The sequence below is a fragment of the Asparagus officinalis genome, chromosome 4 (assembly GCF_001876935.1).
Source record: "Asparagus officinalis chromosome 4, Aspof.V1, whole genome shotgun sequence".
NCBI lineage: Eukaryota > Viridiplantae > Streptophyta > Magnoliopsida > Asparagales > Asparagaceae > Asparagus > Asparagus officinalis.
Genome location: NC_033797.1, coordinates 37864737 through 37876732, shown reverse-complemented (window position 1 = coordinate 37876732; position 11996 = coordinate 37864737). Strand labels below are relative to the sequence as shown.

The following is an 11996-nucleotide window of genomic DNA, read 5'->3' as shown; positions in this document are numbered from 1 at the left end:
AAATTGTGGGTCACTCAAGTCTGACCCTCCAAGCCGTGGGTCACTCAAGTCTTACCCTCCAAGTCGGGGGTCATTCAAGTCTGACCCTCCTAGTTGTGGGTCACTCATGTCTGACCCTACAAGCCGTGGGTCACTCAAGTCTGACCCTTCCAGTCGTTGATCAATTAAGTCTGACCCTCCAAGCCGCGGATCACTCATGTCTGACCCTCTAAGCCGCGGGTCACTCATGTCTGACCCTCCCAGCCACGAGTCACTCAAGACTGACCCTCCAAGCCGTGGGTCACCTCGAAGTGACCCACCCAAACCGCGGGTCACCAAGTCCTGACCCGCCCCAGGGCCAAGACAGGAGATACTCTGCACTCATTTTTCTGATTCCGTCGAGTCCCTCCCCTGCTCTGATTGATCCAATACTTCTAGTGAAGCCTCACGGTAGTGTAGACTTGTTCAAAAGCAAGAAGCCAATGACGGATTGTCTGGGTCCTTTGCACAAGGATCGAGGCAAAGTTTTGATCAAATAACGCTTGGGTCTGGTGACTGAACCCCAATCAACTACTCGAGCTGGGGGTCGCACACGCCCTCGCAACAAGTCAGAGCCTTTCTATAATGGGAAAACTCATGTAACTAACCACCTCAGACTACAAGTCAGTATCCAAGAGCTTGTTAAGGTCCCGTACTCACGAAAATGTGGCTCCAAACGTGTAACTCTTGAGAACGCCATCAAGGCAACAAGTCCTCAGAAGGAAACGTGTTCGTCAGATAACGACGTTATACCTAAGAAGTCATGCCAACATGTGATAGATTGCTCCGGTCATCATGCCGATGAGTTGTACTATTGGGCTAAGGGTACGAACAGATCTCGAAAGAGAGATTCTCGGGAGATGGACCATCATTATCCGTGTACCAAGATAATCAGGGCAGTGTTATCAGCATGTAGCTGTCCCAAGACCGCTCCGCAGAGGGTCTCGGTATTTAAGAGGATCTCTAACGGAACGACTAAGTCCAAACCAAAGTGTTTCCGCAAGAAACGATCGGCTGTTTAAGGTGACGAACTTCCAGAAGTCATAATTAACATGGATGATAAAGGAAAGTTGGCTCGACCTTCTAGTTCTGACCCCCTCATATCGCATCGTCTAACTCAGCTAACACAGGGACTACTAGATGTAGGGATTATCAAAGAATGCATAGGTGATTATCCTCAGATGACGAAGCATCATATAACAACTCCGCAGTCGCTTCTGATAAAATGATATTCAGTCCAGGATAATCCCACGAAGTGTTTATGATTAATACCGAGGAAGTAGCCAAAATGGTTGAGGATGCTCTAGCCAAGTAGAAAGAAGCATTCAAAATCGAATTGGAAATGACCATGATACAGATGAAGGAAGAGCATGACCAACAGATTCGGGCTCTATCCAATCAACTTGGTGAATCCAGCCGTCGTAACATTACTAACCAAGCAGGTAGCGATTCAGACATGGACGAACATCTCGATGCTGATAACCCTCCCGTTGACCAGAATGTTGGGGGCGGCCCCACTGAGAATAACGACGCCGGGGGTAGTCCCACTAATGCTGATAACACTAGGGGTGGTCCCGTTATTCCTCTCAGAAATCATCCAAAGCATGATACAAGCGAGGATGAGAAAATAAAGGACCTCGAGAGAAAAATCAACGCTCTGATATCTACGCAAGAGGTGCAGAAGATTGGTATTCTGTGTCCTTACCCAAGAAAGTAGGATTTGATCCAGTATCTGACGAAGTTTAACCTTATCAACTTCACGCTGTTTGACGGGGAGGGCTTGCCCACTCAGCATCTGATCTACTTTAAGTCCCACTTGGGTATGATCTCTAGTAATAAAGCCTTGATGATTCTATCATTTGTTGGTACCCTTCGTGGACCTACCTTCGATTGGTACTACCGTCTCAAGTTCGGAAGTATCAACAACTGGGAAGACCTGGAGAGCCTGTTCCTCACTCACTTCTTTGATGATAACGTCAAGGTGTCAATCAGGACACTCTTCGATGAGAAACAAGAAGACGATGAGACAGTCGACGACCTCATCAAGTGCTTCCGGAATAAGATGATGAACTACCAAGATCCGATCACAGAGGACTTTATCCTCCAAACCTGTTACAACAACCTCTCTTTGGACGTGTTGAAAGTTATGGGAGTAGCACCGTCCAATACCTGGAAAGAGTTGAAGATGCACGGAGAGCGGGCCGAACACTTTCTCAGAAGGAAGAAAGCCGAGAGAAGCCAACCGATGGCTAATCCTCCGAACTCAAGCTTCATCTTTCGTAGTAAGGGGAAGGCACCTGCAGCAGTTGTTGATGTTAATCAGACGTCACAACAACAACCCTGAAGACAGCAAAAGACTTCGGATCCGAGACTCCAAAAAGAGTACTCCTTCAAGAACGAAGATGTTCTAGCCATTTTCGAGTCCTTCCTTGAAAATAACAAGATCAAGCTACTACCTATCACAGATCAGGAGAAAGCTGATAATACTGTGGATCCGAAGTACTGTGCATACCACAGGAGGATCCTTCATCCTACTAAGACTTGCTTCGCTCTCAAGAATAACATCTAAACATTGGTTGAAGCCGGTGTCATAATGGTAAATTAAGATGAATGAAGACTCCGACAAGTATAAGAGTATAAACTGCTCCTTCTGACACTCCAAAGAGTATACAAGTATAAACTGCTTCTCAATACTCCAACAGGTATATGAGTCTAAATTGTTTCCTTTCTTTCACGGAAAATTCTTAGAGAGTGTCATACCTGGTATTCTTAAGGATAACTCGATCATCCAACTAAGTACAATGTTAGACCCGGTTTCACAAAAAAAGCTGGGGGTGGATGATTTATGTAATGGGAAGTTCCTGAAAGAATTCTATATAGTGTATTCTTAGGGATAACCTGGTCACTACAAGAAGGTGATGAATAAGAAACTCCCACTCAAACTCCCGCTACGTCTGTGCACTCAACACTCCTATTGTTAGAGTCAGGGCATAATGCTTGGAATTTTAATATGCCAATCCTTGACGATTATCAAGCCCCTTCGTGTTAAGTTCTTATCACTTAACACCAAGAATCCTCACTGAGTGATCGGTGCAAGTCAATACTCCCACTATGATTTGTACTCCCACTCTCACTACCTACTTGATCAAACCTTCCTACAGTTAGGGCCACAACCAAAATCTCCTTTCGATTCTTTCCATGAATGAGAGGTCTACTTTCAAGTCGAGCGATCAAACCTTCCTACAGTTAGGATTGTCTTAAACATCTCACTTGGTCAAACCTTCCTACAATTAGGGCCAAAATCAAAATCCCCTCTCGATTCCTTTCATGAGCAAGAGGTTCACTTTCAAATTGAACGATCAAACCTTCCTACGGTTAGGATCGTCTCAAACTCCCACTTGGTCAAACATTCATACAGTTAGGGCCAAAACCATGATTCACTCTCGATAAACGAGAAATTCACTTTTAGTTCGATAATCAAACCTTCTGACAGATAGGATTATCCAAATCTTTTAGATTCTCAGAGTGGAGATCTCACTCTTATTTTCACTCTTCAGATTATCAAAGTGGAGATCCCACTTTGAGTTTCCTTTGCAACTGAAAATAGAATATAAAATTCTTCCTTTCCAGTATCGGGTTTGTCTTTGCCCCAAGAGAAGACACCGCTTTTTCAACTCCTAAAATCTGCTCCTTACACGCGCAAGGAATTTTATCCCAAAGCCTAAGTAGGGATTAGTCAATGCCTAACACACATTGCTGGTTTAGTCTTTTACCGATTAAAAAAGACATCAGAATCCAAATTTGAGGAATTTTATCCTGAAGCCTAAGTAGTGATAAGTCAATGCCTAACACACATTACTGGTTTAGTCTTTCGTCGATTGAAAAAGACACCAGAATCTAAGTCTGGAGAATTTTATCCCGAAGCCTAAGTAGGGATAAGTCAGCGCCTAACACGCGTTATCGGTTAGTCTTTTGGTGTAAAAAGGACAAAAGCCCACATATTCGATATTATGATAGGTTGTTATTAATAACATCATAATCCGTGCCTTATATGCATGGAGAATTTTATCCCAAATCCTAAATAGGGATAAGTTAACGCCTAACACGTGTTGCCGGATTAATCTTTCACCGATTGAAGAAAACACCAGAATCCAAATCGGGGGACTTTTATCCCTAAGCCTAAGTAGGGATAAGTCAGCGTCTAACACATGTTGTCGGTTAGTCTTTTGCCATGAAAATGACAAAAGCCCACATATTCAATATTATGGCAGGTTGTTATTAATAACATCATAATCAGTGCCTTACACACATGAGGAATTTTATCCCAAATCCTAAGTAGGGATAAGTCAACGCCTAACACGTATTGTCGGTTTAGTTTTTCACCGATTGAAGAAGACACTAGAATCCAAGTCTGCGGACTTTTATCCCGAAGCCTAAGTAGGGATAAGTCAGCGATTAACACGTGTTGTCGGATAGTCTATTCCCGTAAAAAAGATAAAGTCTACGTATTCAATATCATGGCACTAAGAGAGTTGACTCTCTTAACACAACGCCACATGCGGAACGGACTTAAACAATCTGTATGAAGGCCCGATTCAAATGGTAATCAAAGGCACGTCAAATCCGTTGAAGGCTGAGCGTTTGCCAAAAATCCTAAGTCTACTTCTAACACATATCATCAGGTAGTCTATTCCCGTGAGAAAGATAAAGTCTATGTATTCAATATCGTAGCACTAAGGGAGTTGACTCTTTTAGCACAATGTTACGTGCATAACGAATTTAAACAATCTGCATGCTAGCCCAACTCAAACGGTAGTCGGTAAAGGCTAACCAAACCCGTTGATGGCTAAGAATTTACAAAAAATTCTATAAATATGAGAGTCTTTGACACACCATCCCCATTAGTTGGTCTCGTGACTTGAACATTCAACAACTTTAGAATAAGAACCATACATACAGATGAATCAGCTTTAACAGTTGGTCCTACAGCCTCAACATTTGGGATCGCCACGCTCTAATACCTTAAGAGCTTAAACTGTATAAACTCTAGCAAATGTACGAGTATAAACTGTATTAATGCCGGTCAGTGCGTTACAACAAAGGTTAACGCCGGTCAATGCAAAGGTCGATGTCGGTCGACGCATCAGTAATTTCACCAAAATAAGGCAAATGATGATTCCAAGGAGTTCAATCACATTCAGATATGAATTTCTAACGAAGATGATCAGTTCAAAGTTAGCTCAATGACGCGAGCTAAATTTACACATAAACTTTAGTTCAAGATTTTGACAACGGTCAGACGATAAACGTAGCGTCGGAAGAACTTCATCTATTCGGCAAAACACTGAATAGACTGAAGGCTAAAGAAGTCAAGAATTAAAGTAGTTCACAGGTCCCTCTATGAGATTAAGAAAATAGCCTATCTTATCCAAAGTATTTCAGACTCTTCTATAAAAGAATGAGTCTGAAATACTTTGAAGAGGGTATCTGTAGGCGTCTAAAAATACCTATAGGTGTCCACACACAGCTCGAGACGGAGATTAAGTGGGCAAAACGCTACAGAATTAGAGAGTGGAGCCACAAATTTACAGCGAGGGTTTGCAGATCTTAGCGAATTCCTTTGCATAAAGAGTAGAGTTTCAGAGATCTGAGACTCGTCCCCTATTCCTCCGAATTTAAGCTTAGTCTTAATCTAGAGAACAACCATAATCTTGCTTGGTCGGGATTACCGTTGCAGCGATTACTTCCTTCGTGAAGTAAGAGCTTTGATTAACTTAATCTGTCAACCGGATGTGATCCGCGACGGTCCACGGATATTAACATTCCCGGCACAGACGAAGTTCCCACGCAAGTAGCAGGTGATAAATGTCTGTTACGTTGTTTGACAAGAGTTGTATATTTTACATTTTCATTGTATAAGTCGATCTTACAAAAAGGTCTACTTTTCTCGTTTATTTGAGTTTATTGTAACGATCAAAGTTGTAATAGATTCAAAATAATAAAAACATTAATTTTTGACCTAAACAATTTTGATGTAATTTCTTATGTTGAAAATTCATCAATATCTGAGATTATAGATTACAATGTTATATTATGTATGAGCATTATCTCATATGACACCCAGATATTTTTTACATAACCCCGATTATTGCAATCCAATATCATTGATTTTATTTGTCCATCATTTATATGATGCCCATCACTTTATAGTAGTCCTTTGAAAGCATCTTCTAAAGTTTTCTAAGTATATAAATACAAAAATAATTCAAAGTCTTAAGATTATTCAAAATATGATGCTTTAATTTTCCCACATCTCCTCAAATATATAAATATAAGCTAACCCTCTAGCCTCATATTATATGATGAATATTATTTATCAAAGAGATCACATATTATTGCTTGTGGTTAACAAAGGCTTTAAATCTTTATTGACTTAATTAAATTGAATACCTTACAGTTTATAAAAGTTTTAATTATATTACTCCACTTGTATCTTGCTGCACTTAAATATCCTAATATTTTTTAAAATTACATGTCTATACCTTTCATACATAAGAATACTATTTATAATTTTCCTATATGAATATAATGGTATAATTTAATGATAATTTTATATTTTTTTTACTCTTTCCATTAATAATTTATTAACATGCAATTGTCTATTAATATATTATTAGATATTACTAACAATTAATATGAGAATTTTACAATAATATTAGAAGTTTTAGGGACAAGTTAGATAAACTTGAAGTGGTATATAATCTCATTAATTAACAATAATAATTAATTTAGTTTAGTTAGGATTAAAATATAATATTTAAAAAAATAAGAGTAATATATTCCATAGAAAGTTTTTCGACAACTTCCTCTTTTAAAGGGAATATGATTCTAAGCAAAGTATATAATTTCATTTGTAATTCAAAATCTTGAGACTTATACAAAATATGATGCTTAAATTTTTTTTCCACATCTTCTATACTATATAAATATCAGCTAAGTCTCTGGCCTCATATTATACGATGAATATAATTTATCAAAGGGATCAAATATGCTTGTGGTTAACAAAGGCTTCAAATCTTTATAAGCTTAATTAAACTTAAATACCTTATAGATTACAAAAGTTACACTCATATACCTCCACTTATATCTTAATGCATTTAAATATCCTAATGTTTTCTAACATTGCATGTTTGTACTTATGTACATAAAAATACTTTTTATAATTTTCTGATGTGAGTGCCATGGTATAATTTAGGACAATACTATATTTTTTTTACTCCTTTCAAAATAATTTATTAACTTGTAATTGTCTTTTAATATAGTATTATGAATTATTAATAATTAATATGAGAGTTTCTACAATAAACTTGGAAGTTTTAGGGCCAAGTTAGACAAATTTGAAGTGGCATGTAGTATGATTAATTAATAATGATAATAAATTTAGTTAATTTATGATTAGAATATAATATAAAAAAGAATAGGAATCTTGAGATTATTCAAAAGATGAGTAAATCTTTGTTCGTCAAATTTGGGGTGTTGTAGTTAATCTATCGCAATGTTAAACTTTTGATTTAACCCTATGAACTTTTCTCAATTAACCCCTAAAAACTAATATTGTTGAGTCGAATTCCTTATAGCTTACGAAAGTTACACTCATATACATCCACTTATATCTTAATGCATTTAAATATCCTAATGTTTTCTAAAATTGTATTTATGTACTTATATATGCAAGAATACTCTTTATAATTTTCCAATGTGAGTGCCATGGTATAGTTTTAAGACAATTCTATATTTTCTACTCCTTCCAAAATAAGTTATTAACTTGCAATTGTCTATTAATATAGTATTATTCGTTATTAATAATTAATATGAGAGTTTTACAATAACATTGGAAGTTTTGGGGCCAAGTTAGAAAAAATTAAAGTGACATGCAATATGATTAATTAATAATAATAATTAATTTATGTAATTTATGATTAGAATATAATATCAAAAAAGAATATGAGTAATATAGTCAATGAAAAGTTTTTCCACAACTTCCTCTTTTAAAGGGAGTATGATATGATATGATATGATTATTATAAGTTAATTTATAATAGAAATTTATTATTTTCTCTTTAATATAATTTATCTCTTAAAATAAAGAGAGTTTTTTTTGGGGGGTGGAGGAGGGTGTGGGGAATGATACCTCTTGGTTAGGCATGTATCTCCTTTGTTTTAATTCTTATGTGGTGACTTTATCAATTTACACATCTTCTATTAATATTATCTTTATAATTGTTGTATTCCCGAATATATTCTAACACAACATCTTAAATATGAGGAAGACTTTTCCAATCATTATTGTAAGTTAATTTATAAAAGAAACTTATTACTTTCTCTTTAATATGATTTATATCTTAAAAATGAAAAGATGCTTAATAATGTGCGCCCAATTCTATTTCATGGTATGATGTCTATTGCTTAGAATGCTCTTGAAACAAATAAAGAGAAAAGAAAAGATAGGAAAACCTCTATCTTGTACAATTACCTTTTATCCTTTCAATTGCAACATTATTTCCAAGTCATTAAAATGATCTTGAATGTTCTTAAAGAAAGAAAGGAAAAGGAAGAGAAGAAAATTAAGAGGAAACTATTCTTAGCAAAATTACCATTTTACCCTTCAATCACAAATTGCAAGGAGCAAATGTCCACCACTCATACAATGTTTTTGTTGCCCTCGCTTGATTTTTTATATAGTAATATAGATTAACAGCATTTACAAAATAAAGTGTTGGTCATAATGTGTCAACATTACTTACTGATTTAAATTTGCTTGTTACACTAGCTAACCAATACAGAAATCAGGGATAAAATCATAAATATAATTCTCTACATAGCCATTTTCCAAACTCTACATGCATTTCTCATCAAATATTACAACAGAATATTGGCCAAGACTCTCAAGGATCTCTCTAGTTAGATGAACGAGTCAAGGGAGTTTAAGAATAATCAATTAAATTTGTACTTGTTGAAAATTTCTCGGCAAATGTTTATGCAACCTCATCCTAATTCCCTCTCTTTCTATTTGAACAGAATGCAGATAAACTAGAATTGACTAAGGTATTGAAGAAAGCTACAATGGATGATAGAACAGTCATAATCACAGTACTAAACGAAGCATGGGCACTGCCCGGGTCAATCTTCGATCTTTTTCTTGAGAGTTTCCACATTGGTGAGCAAACAGAAAAGCTTCTGAATCATTTGGTGGTTGTGGCAAGGGATCCTAAGGCATTTAGACGGTGCAAATTGATTCATAAGTATTGCTTCTTGGTTCAGACTCAAGCCACAGATTTTTCGGGGGAGAAGAGCCATGATTATTTGAAGTTTAGGAGTCTTGAACTTCTCACATCTGTTCTAGACCTTGGATATAATTTTATATATACGGTATGTAGTAGCTAGATAATTATTAGTATACCACTTTTAATACCGCATCTTGAGCTTCTCTATAAGCATGGTTAACTTTTTATTAAACGAATAAATAGTGATGAAGAAACGTATCCGAGGTCTGATTTGAGCAAGCATGCATCACAAATTGGTGAAAAATAACTTTGGAAGAAAGTACTAACTGGAATTTCTTTTGATCATCTACTAAAATCATTTCTTGAGTTAATTCTTACATTTAAATAGTAGCAATAGCTTCAGTGATTTCAGGCTCTTGTTCTTTCAATTTCCGCTTTATCGAGAATTTACTGATTTTCTGAAAGTAATTTCGTTTAGACGCCTCCCACATTTTTCCTCTCTGAGGCAACACAACTTAGTCGTTGGTTCGCTTATTCTAACATGATCTATTTCTTGGACACAGGATACAGATATTATGTGGTTAAGAAACCCTATATCCCACTTCTCCAATGAAGCACAAATAACGATAGCAAGTGATTACTTCTGCGGCAATTCTTCGGATCAACGTAATCAAGCTATTTGCGGATTTCTTTATGTGAAGTCAAATGGTCAAACAATTGAATTTTTCAAGTATTGGATAATGTCAAGAACGGTTTATCCTAACAAAAATGAGCAGCAAATATTCAACATCATCAAGCAAGACGGGTACGCCACACGATTAGCACTGGAGGTGAGATTTTTAGATACAACTCATTTTGGCGGTTTGTGTTACCCTAACAAAGATTTGAGTAAAGTTTGCACAGTACATGCAAATTGTTGCGTTGGTGTCAAAAGAAAAATACATGATTTGAAAATCTTTCTTGAGGATTGGAAAAATTATACGAGTCGACCAGAAGCAGAGAGAAAACGGAGCGGTATCTCTTGGAGAGTTCCTGATAAGTGTAAGTTGTCTTAGTCTGTTACGTGAGAACTGAGAAGAAAGCCATGTTGAATTTAACACCTTTAACTTTCAATAAGAAATTTTCCGGTTGATAGTATAAACTATAATAAAGGAACATTTGTAATTGATATAAAGGAGAAAATGTACTAGCTCATTTGATTAGTTAATACTTTGCTTTGATTACTAATGTGTCATCTGTTACGTCTTGTATTTATTAAGAAGAGTCAACATTTGTAGTTAGTTTTATAACTATTGAACATGTCCTATAACTGAAGTCAGTTACAAGGATATTTGTTGATCCGAGATACACTTACAAACATGAATAAAAAAACTATGAGGATGATTTCTCTTTTTTTTTTTCTTTTCCCGCCCCTCTGCATTTAAGGCATTTAAGAAGACATGATATTTCAGAGGGTTATGTCGATAGTTATTGGGGGGGTATGTTAAAAAAAATTCATTTCCTCAGTAGTTTTATTCTCACTTTGGTTGTGAGATGTTCATAGCGATTCTCACTTTGTATTTCACCAGTTGGATTACATACCTCTCTTTAACTTTAATATATAATATAATATATAAAATAGGTATATAATGAATGTTTCTTTTTTGCCTACAAATCCAAAGTTTTATCCTTATTTATTTTTTAACGCATTCACTTTCAAAATAAATGTTACACTTAAAATATTCAACCAAAAGTTTTACCTCTAACTATTTTAACCCATTCATTTTCATATAGATCTTATTGGCTATAAACCTAAAGTTTTACCCCCATTTACTTTTAAACTCACACACTTTCAAAAAGGAGTTTTGTGCCTATAAACCCAAAGTTTTATCACCATTTTTTAGGTTTATGTTTTCTTCAGCCTGAAGTTACGGCATTGTACGAGTTAGTTTTGCTTGTTGTGTTTACTTAAAAAGTGATACTTACACTTTCTAATTCACTTTAAGTTGTAAAAAAAATACAGGCACCGTGAAAGATTGCTTAGTTTTTCAACTTAGACACCCAAAGTCCTTTTTAGATACCTTGCACTATTATATTTTTCTACTATATAACTATTGGCTAAAATATCAGATTGACCTTAAAACTAACATCGCTTTACCATTATATTTTAAAAACTGACGTCGACGACACTATAGCCTAAAAACTCACAAATATTGTGACAAATGAGCCTATCTATTGTCAGAGGTAATTTTTAAGTAAAAAATTAATAGATTTTTTCCTTATAAACCCCCTCAATCTCTCATATTTTTTAGACTAACCTCCCAATCCAATATTTTGAAGTTCGTAGAAAAGCCCTCTCTTCCCACCATCTCCTCCATCATCCTCCCTGTCATCTTCTCCATTCTCTTTTCCTCCATGTTCCTAACTTTCACTCATCTCTCCCACTATTTTCTCCTACTTTCTCATATCCCCACTCTTATCTTCTCCTTTCCAATCTCCTCCATTCTCTTCTTCTCCTAATCGCCAACATCCCTTCCTCTCTCTTACTCTATCCCCATCCTCTTTCACTCTCCCACTCGCCGTTCCTCTCTTCCATCCCTCTCCCTCATTGCTCCGCCCGCTCCTAATTTTCAACATTAAATATTCCACTAAAATTTCAACCTCCTTCTCATGTTTCTCTCTTAGAACCAACAATAAAATTCTTTACTTGAAACA

The 11996-nt window shown here is 36.1% G+C and overlaps 1 protein-coding gene across 1 annotated transcript; it reads left to right on the top strand.

Moving 5' to 3' along the window:
• LOC109838527 (uncharacterized protein At4g15970-like) lies at positions 1475 to 10383 on the top strand. The gene is made up of 3 exons (XM_020406960.1): positions 1475 to 1594; positions 9097 to 9447; positions 9866 to 10383. The coding sequence occupies exons 1-3, from the start codon at positions 1475 to 1477 to the stop codon at positions 10355 to 10357; spliced, it is 963 nt and encodes a 320-aa protein (XP_020262549.1). The 3' UTR covers positions 10358 to 10383.

Bases quoted from the DNA above. Each gene is read 5' to 3' on its own strand.
- LOC109838527 (XM_020406960.1), top strand. From the start codon at position 1,475: ATGGACGAACATCTCGATGCTGATAACCCTCCCGTTGACCAGAATGTT. The intron at 1,595-9,096 runs GTTATTCCTCTC...CTATTTGAACAG, and splicing joins ATAACACTAGGGGTGGTCCC to AATGCAGATAAACTAGAATT. The intron at 9,448-9,865 runs GTATGTAGTAGC...TCTTGGACACAG, and splicing joins GATATAATTTTATATATACG to GATACAGATATTATGTGGTT.